At 35.4% G+C, this 20,624-nt stretch overlaps 1 protein-coding gene across 1 annotated transcript; it reads left to right on the forward strand.

Moving 5' to 3' along the window:
* Positions 1–3,247: 3,247 nt before the first annotated feature.
* Positions 3,248–6,951, forward strand: LOC123241812 (proline-rich proteoglycan 2-like). The gene is made up of 3 exons (XM_044669347.1): positions 3,248–3,326; positions 5,551–5,583; positions 6,584–6,951. Exons 1-3 carry the CDS (start codon positions 3,248–3,250, stop codon positions 6,949–6,951), a joined length of 480 nt encoding a protein of 159 aa, XP_044525282.1.
* The last annotated feature ends 13,673 nt before the right edge of the window (positions 6,952–20,624 follow it).

Genomic DNA, 20,624 nt, shown 5'->3' on the forward strand with positions numbered 1-20,624 from the left:
AAATACAAACTTTTACCTGAATAAAGTTAATAAGAAGAAAAATAGTGGATTAGAAAATATTTTCAATAAATATTTCTGACAACAATCTAATATGAAATCATATAGGAGATTGAGACCAATAAATGACCGAGACTATTCCCCAATTACTAAATGGTTAAGGAGTATCAAGAGTTTTCTTTTAAAATTCTATTTATATTTTTTGTGCATTAATTCCATTTCCAAATAAACATCATCATTCCCCTTCCCAGTCTGCCATCCTTTGTAACAGAGAATCAAAAAGAAAGTGAAAAAAGTATGAGTTTAGTAAAAATAACCAATGACTTGGTCTCACAGAGTATGCAATTGAACATCTTTTTCAAAAGAATTTCAAAGAATTTACAACCATTTTAAAAATTGTTCTAAATCATTAATTAACTTCCAGGGGGTGGAGATGAGATGGCAGAATAAACCAGAGTAGCTCCAGTGTCACCATTAGAATCCTCTCCAACCAATATTTAAATATCACCACAAAATGAATACCAGAGCAAAAGGAAACAACAAGGAGACATAGTAAAAATACTTTCAAAAAAAGAAAAACCTAAAAGGTAGGCAGAGAACATCTGGTACACTGGGGTGAGAAGAGAGCACAATCAACAAGAATTTTTATGGAGACAGAGCAAGGCAAAGCAAACACATGCAAAGTCCAAAAGAAAAATATGGATTGAATGCATATTCTGGAGGATCTTAAAAAAGACTTCAAAAATCAATTAAGGGATGCAAGTGGGAAAAAGAAATGAAAGTCATATAAAGAGAAATGAAAGTGATGCAAGAAGAACAGGCCAATTGAAAAAGGAGAATCAAAAACTGAAAGAGGGAAATCAGACCTTAAAAAATCAGAATTGTCCATTTAGAAATCAATGATTTCATAAGAAATCAAGAAACAAAAAAGCAGGATCAATGGAAAGAAAAAAAACAGAGGAAAACATGAAATATATTATTGAAAAAACAACTGACCTAGAAAATAGATCTAGGAGAAACAATCTGAGAATTATTGGACTTCCTGAAAGCCATGATCAGGAAAAAACCTTGGACATCATATTATAAGAAATTATCAAAGAAAACTGTCCAAAGATCCTGAAACAAGAAAATAATATTGAAATTGAAAGAACTACAGATCATTTCCAGAAAGAAATCCTTCAACAACAACTTCCAGGAATGTAATAGTTAAATTCAAGAGCCACCAAGCTAAGGATAAAGTCCTTTAAGCAGTCAGAAAGAAATTATTTAAATAATGTTAAACTACAATCGGGGTCACACAGGACCTAGCATCTTCTATGTTAAGGATCAAAAGGCATGGAATATAATATTCAGGAAGGCAAAAGATTTGAGTTTACAACCCAGATTCACCTATCCAACAAAACTGAGTATATTCTTTCAAGGGAATAAATGGACATAAATCATTAATTATAAAATGCATGTAAATTAAAATAATACCAAAAAAATACCAAAAAAGTTTACTCTTATAACTCTCAGACACTTAGTAGCTACATGACCACGGGCAAATCATTTAACCTTGTTTGCATCAGTTTTTTTCATCTGTAAAATGAACTGGAGAAGGAAAGGACAAACTACTCCAGTATCTTTGCCAAAAAAAAACCAACCCAAAACCTTAAATAGGGTGACAGAGAGTTGGTCATGACTGAGCAACAACAAGGGAAGATAGGCACATTTGTGTAGTTTCTGTCAAGCTGTAAATGTCTACATATTTTTAAAAAATAATTTGGAATCAAGTAAGAATAATTAATAACTTGTTCCTATCCTTTAATGCAATCATACTACTTCATATATAGGTCAAGGAGGTCAAAGTCAGAAGGAGCAATCCCACATAAAAGAAGCTATTTATAACTTTACTTTTAATAGTAGAAAACAAAACTTGAAATGACATAAATGTCCATATATTAGAGGACAGCTGAACAAATGATGATAAAAATATAATGAAGTTTTTATTCACCATCAGTCATCAGAGATGAAGAATATGATAAATTTTGAGAAAAAAAGGAAAAAAATTTTGTGAACTAATATAGAGTGAAATAAGCAGGATTAGAACAATGTAATATATTATGCACAATCAATGTATAGTACTATATAACTAAAAATCCTCACTATAATTAAATGTAACGACCAGTCTTGGACTTAGATAATAAATGATGAATCACTGTTCCCTCAGCAGAGGAATCAATTGATAAAGGTTTGCACCCTTGCTCTCTACCTCTGCATTCGACCATGGACAAGCCACTTCACCTCCTTGATCTCATTTTCATCTGGAAAATAAGGGGTTTGAATTATATATCCTCTAAAATCCCTCCCAACATTAAGTCTCTGATCCCACATGCTAGGATCCTATGAATCTGAGAAGAGAACGGGCTGAGTGAAATAGGGATGGGATATCAACTGTCAGAAGGAAAGCAATTTCACCTAAAGTTCACAATAACAGGGATTAGATGAGAAGAATATTTGAAAAAAAGATAGAATGACACATTGACTTTGGTAAAGAGTGGATTCCAAATATTAAAAATTAGTTAATATTTAATTTCATTAATCTTTGGTAAACACCATTTAAGATACTGATGAAGAAAGAATAATGGATAGAGATACAAATGGGTTGGTCCTATACAGGTTGGTATCCTCAGGTGACCAAAGAATACAACTGCTAATGCTTATACAATTTCTAATAGTGAGAGATGTGGCAAGATCTTTTGTATGAAGTATATTGTATTGTATATAATGTTTTGTATATAATGTATATAATAATTTCATTTCTTTTTTAAAAATCTTTCCATTGTAATTAAACTAGCTGGCTCATTACTAGCTCTAGAAAAAAACTAGTGAAAAGATCTGAGTCAAATGACATTTAAGTGACTTATGCAACACAGGATATCAAAATACCCTCAAGGAATTCAGGTTCCTGTATGGGAAGGAAATCTTAAGATGGGAGACTACTTATTATTGTTACTACGACATTATATGTGGGGTTTTCTGGCAAGGTGATTTCAAAGACTAGTTTATATTTGGTAGTGACTTTTTAGGAAGGAGTTCCTGCCAGCCCTCAAACTTAATCAATCCAAAAATTAAGGATGGGAGTGCCTTGGACATGAACAATGCCTTCAGGGAAGAGACTGAGTTTGAAGTTTCAATAGGGTCATTGTCCTCTGAGATCTTTATAAGAATAGGCGCCCTCAGATTGTGAAGCACTGGCAACAGCGAAACCATGGCTGCAGCCAAGATGCTATTCCTCCTCTTCTCAGTGGCCCTTTTGGCCCTGAGTTCAGCTCAAGACACAGATGATGGTAAGTAGGGGACCCGGAGAAACTATGAACATGTTCAGAGATTGGTGGGAGGTTGAGAGGCGAGGTCATTTAGAGTTAGCCATTGTCAATGATTCAGGTACTTTTGTCTTCCTAGAGTTAAATAATGGGAAGCAGTACTCTTATTTTCTATGTCAAATCTCTTTAAAACCCTGACATAAAGGTAATCTTCACTTTGAATTTTCCACTGAAATTATCCCTATACGCATCCCTAAGGAGGACCTTCCAAGTGCTTTTACATCATAAATTGGGAAGGTTAGGCTTGAGCATCTTCTCAATTTTAATGGTTCTGTCACTCAGGGCTTTGAATGTATTCCATGTGAAGGGATGAGTCAAGTGAAGTTTTACTTTTCAGAGAAAACGATTTCTCCTTTTCCCAAATAATTCTAGAGACCTTTCTTTGTTCACTTTCACCTTTAAGAAATAGCTAGAATGCAAGAGGTAATAATTCAAATAATAACCATAACAAAAATTTAGGACTCAAACTACCAACATTTAATTCCAATGTTTATTTCTCCTTTGTTCCTTCTGCCCTTCTTCCACTTCATTCTTTCCCACCATGGCCTAGGAGACCCCTCTCACTTTAAAGCAACATTTAATTACCATTACCTCAAGTTCTAAGTATTCCATGGGAAAGAATCTTCTCTGACCATAGTCCAAGAGCCTCCACTAGGATGTTTTATTTTGTATCAGTCAGATGTAGGAACAGGCTGATTTTAGGTATTTAATAAATGTTGACTTGTGGACATGATTCATAACAAAGGCAAAAATATGTAAATTAAACTTTAACAGTCTCATGAAACTTGAATTTATTTTATATTAGACTAAGTAGAGGAGTGGGATTTTATCAAAAATATGTGAGAAATATCTATACATAGAGAATATGTAGACATCCACAAGCAAGGGAATGCACATGTAAGAAATACATGTGATCAATACACACATAAAGGGATAACTCATGTTTGTGATATGGAGAATTGCCAATGTCTTTTACTACTGTAATTATATGAGTTTCTGCTGGGCTTGTTCTCTGTCCATCATAATTCTTGAGCATTTCACATCAAGTCCTCAAACTGCTATAGCTGATCATCCACTCCTGATTATCTAAAAGGTCACCCAATACCCTGAAACACCACCCAACACGGATCCTATAATCATAGCTCTTCCAACAGCTCTTTCAGTTCTCTCCATCCCCCATCATCCAGCATGTTGTGCTGTGGTTAGTTCTATCCTATCTGTGGGAGGCTACAGCTCTTTCATTTTTCTTCATCACTCTTCTCCTTCAGCCCCCTTCCATTTCTTCATAAAAATATGGTGCTGTGTTACCTTCAAAATCATTTATAACTTCTGTCTACCATGTAGTAAGGGTACTGTGATTAGTAATCCTCTCTTGTCAGGGAGGACTCATTAGTCAAATCAGTCACTCAAGATAAAATTTCTTTTTTATCAGCATTCTCAGACAATACTATGAAGATCTTTTCTTTCAAAGCAAACAGTTCTCTTCAATCTCTATTATTAGTTCCCAAAGTCTTTCTATTCAGATCTCTCAATCAATGGTTATAGAGCCCTTTCTCTCAACCATGATACCCAAGAAAGTATAGAAGCCAAAACAAAGATTGTCTGCTCTTTGAGCTTTTCTAGAATTCTTCAGGATTTCTTTCAACTCTTCTATCCTCTACTAATTCCTCTCAGAGGTCTTAGTTCAATTGTCATCTAACTTATCCTCAGAAGCCCATTTTAATTTAAAAAACTGTTCATACCTAAAGGTATGTAACCCTTAAAAGGGTTACAAATCTCCCCAGTTCCTGATTTCTCAAACAGAAAAATTGAGACACTGTGGTAAAGAAACTGGTTAAACTTTACCCCAGAAATTCTTTGGTTCCTTGCAAAATAGCAGCTATTGGGCAGGCTAGAGAAATCTGAGAGACAATCCAATTTCTCAGCAATACATCAAGCTTGTTCTTCTCTGACCTTTCTCCACAAGCACAATACATTGTGACAACATGTAGAGAGACATGGGGAAAGTTGTTTTTTTTTAATGGGGAAGTATTCCCTGTAATTAAGATATCCAAGCCTGAATTCTCTAATGAGATATATCAGGCCCCTTCCTCCCCATATGGGTAGGGAGAAGCAAATTTGCTTCTACAAAGCAGAGTAACTATAAAATCTAGTAGTGTTAAACTTTGTTTTTTTTCCCTCCTCATAGAGGCCCTCAATCAAGATCTCCTTGAACAATCTGGTAAGTCTGGTACATATCTCAATTCTATTTGTCTCCTCAGTACTTGGTGCCTCCAGAATTCCTCTTTCCACATTTTGGTCAGTGTTCAAAATTCAGTCCAGAGAGCATCCAGCACCGGAGAAGAATGGTGGACTGGTACTAGGCTAGTATACAGTAATGAGGTGTCACAGCTCAGTGTTTTCAGGGGTAATCTATTGTGTCAGAAGTCCTACTGTTAGCAAAGGTTCTCTGGCATTCATCCAGATGTCCCAATTTCCACTTCTCTAAAAATACTCTTAAGTTTAAATTGGGATCCTTAGATTCTTAGATAGCTACTATATTCATAGTCAACCTGGCCTAATTGGACAGTTTAAAAAATGGGAAATATATTAGACCAGTCTCTCTCCTACTATAATACCTTGAGCCATAAGTCCCCTCAATGCCTTTCCTTACTGTCTTGGAGGTGATAGCCCTGCTTATGTCCTTTGAGCAAGAGGATCAATAGAAACTAAAAAATTTAAAGTTAGACAAGACCTTGTTTAGGCCATATAGTCTACCCTCCTTATTTCTAGGTAAGGTAACTGAAAAGCATAGGATTTAAGTGATTTGCAAAAAGTTACATAGATAGTGAATACAGAAAAAATTAGGTTATGAATCTAGGCACTCTCGTGTCAAATCTAGCGTCTTTTTGTGGAATAGAAAGTAAGGATATGATGAATTAGTACAAGTTGATCTTGGAAGTGCAAGAAGTTGATGGAGTTATTTTTCATTTAGGTGGTCATATGGATTATGAGAGCATATAATCTCATCCAGGTTTACCTTGAACCTGGATCTCTTAGGTCTTTCTCTGATGTCTACCAGTTAAGCCTGGGTCACCCTCATTCAACATGACTGGGAAGGTAGTGAGGGCTTCCTTTATTTTGGGCAATTGGTTTATGACACAAAACATTTTATCTGCAACTACTATGTGTAAGGCTCTTCTTTGATCTTATTTTTCTCTACTTGTATTATCTCCTCTCAGATGCTGAAAGTAATGCACAGAGTTCAGAATCAAATGCTTTACCAGGACCATATGACCTTCCCCAGGGTGACAAGGGCTTTGGTAAGAGACCATTCAAACGTCCCAGAAACCCTCAAGATGGAAATTATCCTCCTCCTCCTCCTCCTCCTCCTGAGGGTCAGCAAAGAGGCCCTCCAGGTGGCCCCCGAAGAGATGCCTCAGGTGACCAACAAAGAGGTTCTCCAGGTGGCCCCCAAAGAGGTCCTCCAGGTGACCAACAAAGAGGTCCTCCAGGTGGCCCCCGAAGAGGTGCCTCAGGTGACCAACAAAGAGGTTCTCCAAGGCGTCAGAATGGGCCAAGAAATCAAGAAGATGTTCAAGATTTTTAAGGAGGTAGACCTCGTAAGGCCCAAGGTACTTCATTTTTCTTCTTAGCAGGGCCATGTGTATGTATAAATATGTACTCTGGCATTTTATTAGCCCTAAAAAAAGTTTCTTCCTGGTTCTTTCTCATTTTTATTAGTCCAACTCTTCTCCACTCTTCTTTTCTCCCAACTATTTGCTCACCTTTGCCTTTTTTTCTGAACTATTTTTTCTGATAAAGAAAGACAGAAACATAGAGAAACAGAGACAGAGAGATTACAATTTTACCTATGGAACTCCATTTCTGTAAAAGTATCTCCTTCCTCTACTAATAACATTTTTCCTACTCTCTTATGCTACTCATCTCTTTCCTTGCCCAGGGACTCTCTCCAAATTTCCCTTTTTTTTAAAAAAAGAAATTAAGTAATGTATAACTTTGCCATTGCAAATGCCATTATCCAAAGGACAAATCAAGCAGAGTTCATCTCTCCTAAGCCTCATTCTTTCTTGTTTCAGTAATGAATAAGAAGAAAGATGGGTGTAAGGAAGGCACCACTGAAGTTCTCGTGCAAACCTGGATATTAGAGCAATGTAGACCTCTTGATCTTCTCTGTCCCTTTCTTTACAACACCAATAAATTTTATAGCAATCAAACACTGGCTTCTGCTTCTCCTTATGGCTTTTTGTGTCATTTGACTTTTAGCACACTGGGGCCTAGATATAGGGACAGAGTTATGGTTCCAAGCTACTTGATGCTTGGCTATTCCTAGTTTGCTCTGTGGATGCAACCATGACCTGGACCCTCTGGCATGGATTCCCAAACTGTACATTGTTTAAGGTTGTATGGGGACCATTCTTATAACAAATAATTTTGAGCTCCTGTAAAATGTATAGTATTTGAAGGATGCAAAGAAGTAGAATGTGAAGCATTCCTCAAAGCTCTATAAATCTGTAATTATATCCTAGGAATAGGATCTGATATTCTCACCTTTTCTTTTTTTACTGAATTGAGCTAAAAAATGAAGAGCAAATATGATATTTCCCCCCAAACCATTCTTAGTGAACAAGCATTAAGTAAGTACCTATTATGTATCAGACACAGTGGTAGGCATCTAAGATAAAGAGAAAGGCAAAAAGCAAAGTAAGAAACTAAAACCAAATAAAAAAGAAGCAATCTCTACTCTCGAGGAGCTCATTGTCTAATGGTGGAGACAGAATTCAAATGACTACATACAAACAAAATATATATGGGGCAAATTAAAGGTAGTTTAAAAAGAAAGGCACTAAGATTAAAGAAACCTGGGGAAAGCTTCTTATAGAAAGTGAGTCAGAAGGTGGAGAATAGGAAGGAGAGAGTTCCAGGAATGGGGACCAGTCACTAAAAATGCAGAGAGGACAGCTAGATGGACCAGTGGATGGAGAGCCAGGTTTGGAGATAAGGTGTTCTGGGTTGAAACCTAACCTCCAACACTTCTTAGCTATGTGACCTGGGCAAGCCACTTAGTCCCCATTGCGTGGCCCTTAACACTTGTCTTGACCTGGATCCAATACACAGTATTGATTATAAGATGGAAAGTAAGGATTTTTAAAAAATGCTCAGTTCTATCATGGTGAGTCATGTATAAGAAAAAAGCATTACTGTATTGCACAGTATATTGAGGGGAATAAATTACATGAAAACTGAAAAGGTAAAAAGTTTCTGGGTTATAAAAAGCTTTAAGAACCAAATCTGGGATATTATATTTGAGTTAATAAAGAGTCATCAGTATCTATTGAATACATGAGTGACATGTTTAGCCATGACTAAACAAAAATCCTGGATATTACATTTCAAGAAAATATAAAAGAAGATTATTCAGAACCATGAAAATGAAGGTAATAGGAAAATAGAATTCACAGGTTACTTCCTCTGAATGAAACTATAAATTCATCACATTCAGAAATGTCATAGCTAAAATCCAGGTCAAAGAAAAATTATTCTAATACGCCAGGGAGAAAAGTACTACAGTCAGGATCACACATATTGTACCAACATCCCTCCAATCACAACTCTAAAAGACAAGAAACACTTGGAAACTGATATATCAAAAAGGAAAGATAAAAGACTTATAAGTGGGAATAACTTAGCTTAAAAGGCTAAAGGGAAAAAATAGGCCTGTAATAAGCATTATTATTGATTAGGGGAATCTGAAGAAAGGATTTAGACTTATAAATAGAGGCTTAAATAATTAAATCCTGAGGAATGTGTGGGTCAAAGAAAAATTACAGAAATAATTTTATCAATGAAATTATTCATTATGGGGCAACATATACTAGCTTATAGATGTAGTCAATGAAATACTCAAGGTAAAATATATAACCCTAACTACTTTCATCAATAAAAGAGAGAAAATGGATCAGTGAAAAGAGTATACACCTTAAAAATAAAAAAATCACCTAGAAAAGCAATAAATCAAAACCCTCTATAATACAAACATAGAAGATTAAAAAAAATTTTAATAAAAAGTTTTGATATATCACTTCAAGAGCTTTACATATATTATCTCATTTGGTCCTCACAACAATCACTCATTTAACCTATGAAGAAACAGAGACTGACTAGAGATTAAATGACTTGATCGGGGCTACATAGCTAGTGAGTATCTGAAACAAGATTTGACTTAGGTGACCTAAGGTAAATATACTTCTTTTAAATACAGTCATGGCAATGTAGTGATGGAGCTAAGGAAGCCCTAGGAGAAGTGTGATGGCAATAGGAGCCTGAATGGATGGTAGCCTGAGGAAGATGGGAGTGAGGCACTTTTCCCTCTAAAGGTATCAATATCTGGAGAGGAACAATTCTGTTTCATGGCAATATTCTACTTAATTTTGAATTTTCTGTTGGCCTTGTGCCAACTAGTTACCCAACACAGGAAGGAAGATTTTTCCCTGAGTATCAGAGCCAGGTGGCAAGCCCTAGTCACTCCATGCTAGTTTTGGCTCTGGGAGAGATCATAAATATGGATGTCAAAGTTACCAAAAAATAATAAAATAAACTGGGGTAGAGAGAACTGTGAAACTGTAATAGCCATGGCCTGAATTGCTAGGTATAAAATTTCTCTCATGCTGTCACATTAACCATTCTTTGAACTAAACTTTTCATGTTAGCTTATTGCATATTTATTTCCCTACTAATACATCTCTGACTTTATAACAGAAGTTAATAAGTAAATTGCTTATATCAATGTTTCCTTGTGTTAAGGAAATCTCAAATGATGATTGGCCATCAAACAATATCCTTGTGTTTTCTTCATTTACAATTAAATTTAGGTAGCTATATAGTCCCATACTTTCCAATTAAAAGTACAGTTATTTGTTCCTTTAAATATTCTATAAAATGATACCAGGAGTCTCTGGAAGAAACTCTTTAGAAGAAAATAAATTTAAGACCAGGTTCTCCTCTTACACAATACTTAATGCTCTTTGTTGATAATCTTTAAAAAATGAGTTAGTTTCCCAAAACCTCAACCGTGCAATCTCTTGAGATTTGAAGTGCCTTTTGTCGAATGCCTAAAAACTAGTAGCAAGGAAATGGCATGCCAAGCTGTTGACAAACTAGTACCTTTTCCCCCTCCTCCTGGTTCTTCCCCACTTTATGTCTTTCTAATGTTGCTGTAAGAGGGCAAAGTCTCACCATGATTATAGTGCAAGACTATATTTTGATAGAGAGTGGGAGTCAGTATTCAGAATGGATTTTCATGGTATTTTTGAAGAGGCTTAATTATAAAGAAAATGGTATTTTGACAGTTCTCTCAACAATTTGGGATAAAAGGAGATTTGGTACTCAAATGACTCTTTTCCTTGAATATTCCAAATGTTCTCTTGTGAAGAGGGTCTTCTCCCAGCATGGGATATGAAGCTCTGGCATTCAGTAGGAAGGAAACTGGGTTGGAGTTACACAGAACAGATTAGTCAAAACTATTGACATGTATGGAAAGAACAATGGGAGTCAAACTACATGGTGGATGTTGAAAATGTTATGCCTTCACATTCATCCTAGCTTTCAAATAAATGAATTGCAATGCCTGCTGTTTGCAGAATAAACTGTAATTGCTCCAGCTGTGTCCTCTCCTCCACCTCACACCTATTCATTCAAAGAAATAAGGACAGAGGGAGGCAAATTACACATGAGAGGCACATGAGCTTACTCTTTGGACTTTTGGGGTAGTCTCGTTGGTAAGGAGGTAGTCGGAGGCGTGTGTATTTTCATTAGGAGCTTCATTGTGTAACATTTGAAGTCCCAAGTTAAAACTTCATTTTGGGGATGCAAAGAATAGGTTCAATCAGGCAATGATTGACTCATTAAATGAATATGTGGGGAAGAAAATTAAAAAATTAAAGATATTTTAAAATGAATTACATTTTAAAATGTATAAGTTAAAATGTGCCTTTGAGATTAAATGGGGCATAGAAAAATCTATAGCACAGACACACAAATATATGGTGAATTTTTAGTGGCTTGTAAGCTTAATATAGGTTAATAATTTGATAAGGAATCCAAAAAAGCTCATGGAATCACAGGTTACTTTTTTTTTACATTTTTCCCTACATATTACCAAATACATGTAATATTTTTTTGTTTTTCCTAATATAAGTTTTCCTAAGTTTTATGATCAAACCTATCTTTCTCCCTTCCCTCCCCCCTCCTGGTGCTGGCAGGAGATTCAATCTTGGTAATACATATATTATAATGCAAAATATATTTGTATACTGTTCAGTTTTGTGAGTAATCTTATAAAAACCTCCAAACTTAAACCCAAATAAATTATTGAAAAATTGTATGCTTCCATGCGTTCTGATACCAATAGTTCTTTCTCTGGAGGTAGAGAACATTCTTTGTCATAAGTCTATCAGAATTGTCCTGGATTGTTTTATTGCTTATAATAGCTAAGTATAGTTGATCATTCCACAATTTTGCTGTTTCTCTGTACAAGGTATTCCTAGTTCTGTTTACTTCATTCTGCATCAGTCAAAGAAAGTCTTTCCAGTTCTTTCTGAAATCATTCTGGTCATCTTTCCTTACAATACAATAACTTTCTGCCACCATTATATACCACAATTTGTTTAGCCATTCCCCAATTGATGAACATCCTTTTAATTTCTAATTCTTTGCTACCACAAAAAGAGCAGCTATTAATATTTTTGTACAAGCAGGCTCCTTCCCAATTTTTAAAAATTTCTTTGGAATACAAACCTAGAAGTGGTATTACTGGATCAAGGGTATGCATTCTTTGATAGCTCTTTGTTGAGAATTCCAAATTGCCCTCCAGAATAGTTGGAACAATTCAGAGATCCACCAGCAATATATTAGTGCCCTAATTTTGCCACATCCTCTCCCCCATTTATTGTTTTCCTTTAATGTCTTATTGTCCAGTCTGATAAGTTTGAGGTTGTACCTTGAAGTTGTTTTAGTTTGCAGTTCTCTAATCAAGAGGGCTTTTGAACATTTTTTCAGCTAATTATTAATAGCTTTGATTTATTCATCTGAAAACTGCTTGTTCATATTCTTTGACCATTTGTCAGCTGAGCAATGATTTGTATTTTTACAAATTTTATTTAGTTCTTGATATGTTGGGGAAAAAAGATTTTTATCAGAGAAATTTGTCATAAATATTTCCCAATTTGTAATTTCCCTTATAATCTTGGTTGCATTGATTTTGTTTTTATGAAATCTTTTAAATTTAATAATCAAAATTATTCATTTTACATCTTATAATGTTATCTCTCTCTCCTGTTTGATCATAAATTCTTACCTTCTCCATAGATCTGGCAGGTAGACTCCTCTATCTTCACTAATTTACTTATATATCACCTGATTTTTAAAAATTTTTTAATTTAAATTTTTTAATTTAAAAAAAATTTTAACCCTTAACTTCTGTGTATTGGCTCATAGGTGGAAGAGTGATAAGGGTGGGCAATGGGGGTCAAGTGACTTGCCCAGGGTCACACAGTTGGGAAGTGTCTGAGGCCAGATTTGAACCTAGGACCTCCCATCTCTAGGCCTGACTCTCAATTCACTGAGCTACCCAGCTGCCCCTAAATTTTTATTTTTTAGAAAAGTTTTTCCATGGTTTCATGATACATGTTCTTGCTCTCTCTCCCCCCACTTCCCTACCCCCCATAGCCAACGTACATTTCCACTGGTTTCTTCATGTGTCATCAGTCAAGACCTATTTCCATATTATTGATAATTATTCTAGGGCGGTCATTAAGAGTCTACATCCAAATCGTGTCTGCCTCAACCCATGTGTTTAAGCAGTTGTTTTTCTTCTGTGTTTCCTCTCCTGCAGTTCTTCCTCTGAATGTGGTTAGCGTTCTTTAACATAAGTCCCTCAGAATTGTCCTGGGTCATTGCTTTGCTGCTAGTAGGGAAGTCAGTTACATTTGATTGTGCTATAATGTATCAGTCTCTGTGTACAATGTTCTCCTGGTTCTTCTCCTTTTGCTCTGCATCAATTCCTGGAGGTCTTTCCAGTTCACATGGAATTCCTCCAGTTTATTATTCCTTTTAGCACAATAGTATTCCATCACAAGCATATACCACAATTTGTTCAGCCATTCCCCAATTGGTGGGCATTCCCTTGTTTTCCAATTTTTTGCCACCACGAAGAGCATGACTATAAATATTTTTGTACATGTCTTTTTCCCTATGATCTCTTTGGGGTATAAACTCAGCAGTGGTATGACTGGATCAAAGGCCAGGCAATCTTTTAACACTCTTTGGGCATAGTTCCAAATTGGCATCCAGAATGGTTGGATCAATTCACAACTCCACCAGCAATGCATTAATGTCCCATTTTTGCCACATCCCCTCCAGCATTCATTACTCTCCCCTGCTGTGATTGGAAAAAACATTGATTCCTCATTGATAGGATGAGCTAACATAATAAAAATGATCATTCTACCCAAATTAATCTACTTATTTAGTGCTATACCTATCAAACTACCAAGAAACTTTTTTACAGAATTAGGAAAAAATTAAAACAAAGTTCATTTGGAAGAACAAAAGATCAAGAATATCAAGGGAAATAATGAAAAAAAAACATGAAGGAAGGTGACCTAGCAGTACCAGATATTAAACCTTACTATAAAGCAGTGTTCATAAAAACAATATGGTCCTTGCTAAGAGACAGAAGGGAGGATCAGTGGAATAGACTTGGAATAAGTGTTGTTAGCAAGACAGTCTATGATAAACCCAAAGAGCCCAACTTTGGGGACAAAAATCCACTATTTGACAAAAACTTCCGGGAAAATTGGAAAACAACATGGAAGAGATTAGGTTTAGATCAACATCTCACACCCTACACCAAGATAAATTCAGAATGGGTGAATGTCTTGAATATAAAGAAGGAAACTATAAGAAAATTAGGTGAACATGTAATCAAACTATAATCATTCCCTCACCTCACGTCTCTTTATGTTATAAAATTATCCCATTTTACCTCTCTCTTCTCATTTATCAGTGAATCTCCTTTTTTCACCCCTTGATTTTTTTTATTCTCACACCCTCTGCCAATGTATGCTTCTTCTAACTACTATGATAATGATAAAATTTTTAAGAATTATAAATATTATCTTTTCATATAGGAGTGCAAATAATTGACATTATTTGAGTCCCTTAAAGTTTTTCTCTTATTTGCCTTTTAATGCTTTTCTTGAATTTTGTATTTGTACATCAGATTGTTTTTAGGTCTGTTCTTTTCTTCAGGAATGCTTAGAAATCTTCTATTTTATTAAATGACCATATTTTCCCCTGATAGAATATACTCAGTTTTGATGAGTAGGTGATTCTTGGTTGTAAACCAGTTCCCTTGCCTTCCAGAATCATGAAGTCATTAGCTTCTCTTTTCCAATTCTAAGTTTTAAAGACTAATTTTCTTTCATGACCTTTCAATCTTTCTTTTTCATTTTTTCCATTCTACTTTTCATGGAACTCTTTTCTTCAATGAATTTTATTACCTCTTTTTCTAGTTCACCTATTTTGCTTTTTAAGTTATTATTTTCTTTTTTGCATTACTTTCATTTCCTTTTCCCATTTTTCATCTACCTCTCTGATTTGATTTTTGAATTCCTTTTTGAGTTCTTCCACTGCCTGAGACCAATTCCCATTTTTCTTTGAAGTTTTGCATGTCATTTCCTGGCTCTCTTTGTTCCCCACTGAATCAGTGCCTTTTTCTTTGTCTCCATAAAAATGTTCTATGGTTAGGTGTTTCTTTTGCTGTTTAATCATTTTACCAGTGTTTTTTTTTTCCTATGGACTGGGATTTCTGATAAAACCTGATTCTGTTTCCCCTGCTGATGGATTGAAGTACTTAGGGCACTGTGAGCTATTTTTCCTTGGGCTTCCACAGGCTTGAAAGGACCAAATGCTACAAACTTTGGGACCTCATTGCAGGCTGGTACCAGGGCTTGGGACTTCATGGGGTTTGATTTGGGATGTTCTGCTAATGGCTTAAGCAGGGTCTCAGGATCCTAAATTTGGTCTATAACCAGGCTTGGAACTTTAAGAAAAAACCTAACACAGCTCTCTCAAAGTGGAATGGACTGCTTCAATAAGTAGCGGATTCCTCTGCACTAGAGGTCTGTGAGCAATGGTTGGATAACTATTAATCAAATATGTTATAGAGGAATAATTTTTTGGGTATGGATTACCTAAGATTGCCTCAGAAGTTTCTTACTACTTTGAGATTCTGTGATTCTCTAAAGATGATTTTCAGTGATGGTGAAAACAACAACAAAAACCTGGGAAGACTTATATGAACTGATGCAAAGTAAAGTGAGCAGAACCAGGAGTACAGTTTATATAAAACAATTGTATTATAAAGATAATCTACTGGAAAGACTTAGAAATTTAAATCAATACTGTGACTATTGTTGATCTGAAAAAAAAACACAGGACTACCAAAGGAGTTTAATAAAGGTCTTTAATCAAGGTAGGAAGATTTATCTGGGAAGACTCACAGAACAGCAGTCCTGGGACTATAGAATATAAGGTTCTTATATAGATTTTTAAAAAGGGGGAAGAGCATACGCTCATTCTCTGGTTCAGGTTGAGTACTATGAAACACCAGCCAAAGGATGAAGAAGCCTTTGACTTGGGTCATTGAAAGGTGCTTGTGGTTTGATTGTCTTTAGCTGAGTTCTCCCTTGGGTGACTGAAAAGAAACTTCAGAGTTATTTTTCAGTTTGGGACAAAGGGTAACTCTGGAGGTTTCTTAAAGATAAGCCATCAAGGACAAGGGTCAATCTTGGGCTTGTCACTACAACTTCAAAGAACTCATTATGAAGCATTTCTGTCCACTTTCAGTTAGAGAACTGATGGACTCAGAGCACAAATTGCAACATATTTTCCTTCCTTTTGTTCTTTTTAAATATATATTTTTGCACATTCCTAATGCCAAAATTTGGTTTGCATGACTATATATTTTAATTTGTATTGTTTTTCTTGCCTTCTCAATAGGTAAAAGAGTGGGAGGGGGAGGAATGATAGAATTTGGAACTAAAAATAAAATAAAATTGAATAAATAGAATAAAATTACTTCAGGCATCTAGTTATTTATGTATAGTCAATGGAATTCCTATAGGTTCTTTTGGCCTAATTTGAGTTAAATGAGAAATTAAGATTGGTCGTTGGAGGAGAGTTCTATAAAGTGAATTGGAATAAGAATAAAGAGAATGCCCAGAAATAGTTGCAAAGTGTCATTCCTTTTCAGGGTCCATAAACAATTTAACAAATGAACAGGGATAAGTGGTTGAAACAATAATTAATGCCTTTTTTCACTCTTGGTGGATTGGTTAGAATGTTCTGCTCCTAGTCAAATCCAATCACCCTCTAGGATACTGGAAAGATAAGTTACCTTTAAAGTTAAGGGGGTTATTGGTGGGGGTTCAAATGACCCAGTAAAATGTAAAGCACTACCTTTTATTTCTATTTAGTCATTATGATTCCTGGGCTAGGACTCTAGAAACCTTGGAAAATATTGATACATTAAAGGTTTATAAAGAGCAAAATTAATCATTTTAAAATTAAACACACACTCCTGTTTGGACAGATTTGCTTGTTTTACCCATTCTGCTCTAAAAAAGAACCCTGAGACAAGAACTCACTATTTGACAAAATGTTGGGAAAATTGGAAAACAGTATGGGGAAAATTAGGTTTAGATCAACATCTTACACCCTACACCAAGATGAATTCAAAATGGGTAAATGACTTAAATATAAAGAACGGAATCATAAATTAGGTAAACATAGATAAGTAGATCTTCAGATCTGTGAGAAATGAAGGAATTTAAGACCAAGCAAGAGATAGAGAATACTGCAAAATGTAAAAAGAATAACTTTGATTATATCAAATTAAAAAGGTTTTCTAGAAACAAAACCAATGCAAACAAAATTAGAAGAAAATAAACATGCTGGGAGAACATTTTTATTACAAAACTCTCTGACAAAGGTTTAATTTCCCAAATATATAAGGAACTAAGTCAAATTTACAAAAAATCAAGCCGTTCTCCAATCGACAAATGGTCAAGGGACATGAATAGGCAGTTTTCACATGATGAAATCAAAACTATCAATAAGTACATGGAAAAGTGTTCTAAGTCCCTCCTGATTAAAGAAGTGCAAATCAAAACAACTCTGAGGTACCATCTCACACCTAGCAGATTGGCAAATATGACAGCAAAGGAAAGTGATAAATATTGGAGAGAATATGGCAAAATTGGGACTCTAAAACACTACTTGGTGGAGTTGTGAATTAATCCAAACATTCTGGAGGGCAATTTGGAATTTTGCCCAAAGGGCTTTAAATGAATGCCTACCTTTTGATCCAGCCATACTACTGCTGGGTTTGTATACCAAAGAAATCATAAGGAAAATGACTCGTACAAAAATATGTATAGCCTTGCTCTTTGTGGTGGCAAAAATTGTAAAATGAAGGGATGCCCTTTGATTGGGGAATGATTGAAAAAGTTGTGCTATCTGTTGGTGATGGAATACTCTTGTGCTCAAAGGAATAATGAACTAGACAAATTCCATGTGAACTGGAAAGACCTCCAGGAAATGATGCAGAGTGAAAAAGGAGCAGAACCAGAAGAACATTGAACACAGAGACTGTAACACTGGGGTAAAATCGAATGTAATGGACTTCTAGCAGCAATGCAATGATTCAGGACAATCCAGAGGAACTTGTGAGAAAGAACACTATCCATATCCAGAGAAAGAATTGTGGAACCAAAAATAAATTAGAAAAAATATATGCTTGATCATGTAATGTGATTGGGATGTGATTGGGGTTTTGGTGTTAAAAGATCACTCTACTGCAAATCTGAATAACATAGAAATATGTTTTGAACAATGATACATGTATAACCCAGTGGAACTGCCAACAAGCTTTGGGAGTGGGGAGGAGATAGTCGGGGAGGGTGATTATGAATCATGTAACCATGGAAAATATTCTAAATACAAATTTTAAAAATTTAAAAATAAAAATAAAAAAGAACCCTGAGAAAATGCACCTTTTTATAGAAGGTTGTTGGAGTGTTCTAAATTGCAATACTACCTTTAATTCCTGCATTGCCTTGAAATATGCCTTCAGACACTTCCAACTGTGTGACCCTAGGGAAGTCACTTAATCTCAATTGCATTATCCTTACTGCTCTTTTGTTTTAGAACTCAAGTTTGCTATAGATTTTAAGGGTTTTTTAAAAAAATTAAAAATCCTGCATTGGCTTAGGATATTAGAAGATATGGGCATGAATCCTGGTTCTACCAAATATTATGTGATACTAGGCCAGTCCATGTACCTCTCTGAAGTTCACTTTCCTCATCTATAAAATAAGTACCTGAATTGGAATTCCAAGGTTTCTCCTAACTTTGTAATTTTATGATAGGCAGAAAATCGGCATTCTGGTCCTGGTTCTGTTACTAATTATCAATGTGATCTTGGGCAAGTCATTCCATCTCTCTCAGTATTCAGGGTTTTCATTTGTAAGGTGTTCTAAAATGGCACTAAGAGTGTCAATTCTGGCCCTTCTTGCCTTAGAGCCTCATATGTTTCATTTCCCTCCTCCTTTAGAGTTCTGTTGCCTTTGAGGGAGGTGAGGAATGCCTACTCTCAGTTCAATCTCTCTATCAATTATGTTCCCTCAGGTTTTTAGGGGTTCCTAGAACACCTGTTCCATTTAGCCACATAACAGTCAGATTAGCTTTTACAACAGGAATATTTACTTAAAAAGTATAGTAAGACAGATCAAATATGCAAACATTTCCTAACCCCTAACACCTGGGGAAATACTAATATTTTGCATGCCATATTTGGAAGGAGGATCAGGAATTAAATTCACAGCTAAATTTTCTGTCCTTATATATCTTTACTTTGAGAAATTTCTAATTCCCTATAGTAATTGTGGTCTGGCACTTTAGTTTTCCAGAACTCCTCTATTAGACTGACCTTTAAATCATGGCTCTAACATCCCCATTGCTCAAGTTCTTGGAGGTAGGACTCCACCACCTTCTCCTAGAACTGAAGAGGACAAACAAAACAAACCAAAACTCTAAGACCATTTCCTAGGACCATAGAGCCTAAGGAGAAATAGAAGGTGATCTTTCTCCCACCAAGCTAAGTGCATGGCATCTGTGGTGTGGGTAAAAGACATCTTTGTTGTTGAATGCCACCAGAAAGAAGGACTATTCCAGTTTGGAAGTTTTAAATATGCAGCCAATTTTGCTTATATGCCTAATAAAAAAGAAGCTGTTTCCACCTATATAACAGGGAAATGAAAAATGTCTTCTCCTAGAACCAAGTGCCTGGCATCTCCCATATGGCTGCTTCCACCTTAGGTGATCTGGGCATATACCAAAGCCAGTTACATGAATATGCTACACCATTTCTCATCTGAAATGGGATGGTAACTTTGAGTTGCTACCCAAGTTTTCTAGAAAAACATGTATTACTTGCTGATTACAAGCATTTTCTGGAATGTATAAGCCATGGATTCCTTTCCTTAAATAGTGGCTATAAGTCTTTCTCCAACCTTTTTTAGAAAAGATCAAAAAAGGGGTCACATGAGGATAGATCTTAAATCTTTAAAAATGCATGACATAACTCCCCCTATTAAGTATTTCCCACAGATTATAGTTTTATATAACACAAAAATAGCCTAAATGCTAACTTTAGCTGACTAGTGGAAAAAACTCCAACCTTTATTCTGCTAATTCCTGTCAGCATGAGTTCTTCCTTCATGCCTTAAAGAACAGCTAAAATAAATGAACTTGTGAAACTCTTAGACTCATAAAGCATAATAAAAGGCACCACTGATAAATATTCAGAATTGCAGTGACCATATGTTTGGCCAGCTTTGCTTTACTGTATTCATCAATGAAGAAGAAGAAAAAGAAAGGAGGAGGAGGAGGAGAAGAAGAAGAAGAAGAAGAAGAAGAAGAAGAAGAAAAAGAAGAAAAAGAAGAAGAAGAAGAAGAAGAAGAAGAAGAAGAAGAAGAAGAAGAAGAAGAAGAAGAAGAAAGTTAAGATTTACCATTAAGATAATAGTATTTGAGAAGAACACATTTTCCTAACTCATTCTGAAAATTTCTTGGTTTGTGAAGGACTTATCCACATATATTTTTCTTTAAAATTTAGAATCAGTCTGAAAGACAGACTGA

This window comes from Gracilinanus agilis, chromosome 3 (genome assembly GCF_016433145.1).
Source record: "Gracilinanus agilis isolate LMUSP501 chromosome 3, AgileGrace, whole genome shotgun sequence".
Lineage (NCBI taxonomy): Eukaryota > Metazoa > Chordata > Mammalia > Didelphimorphia > Didelphidae > Gracilinanus > Gracilinanus agilis.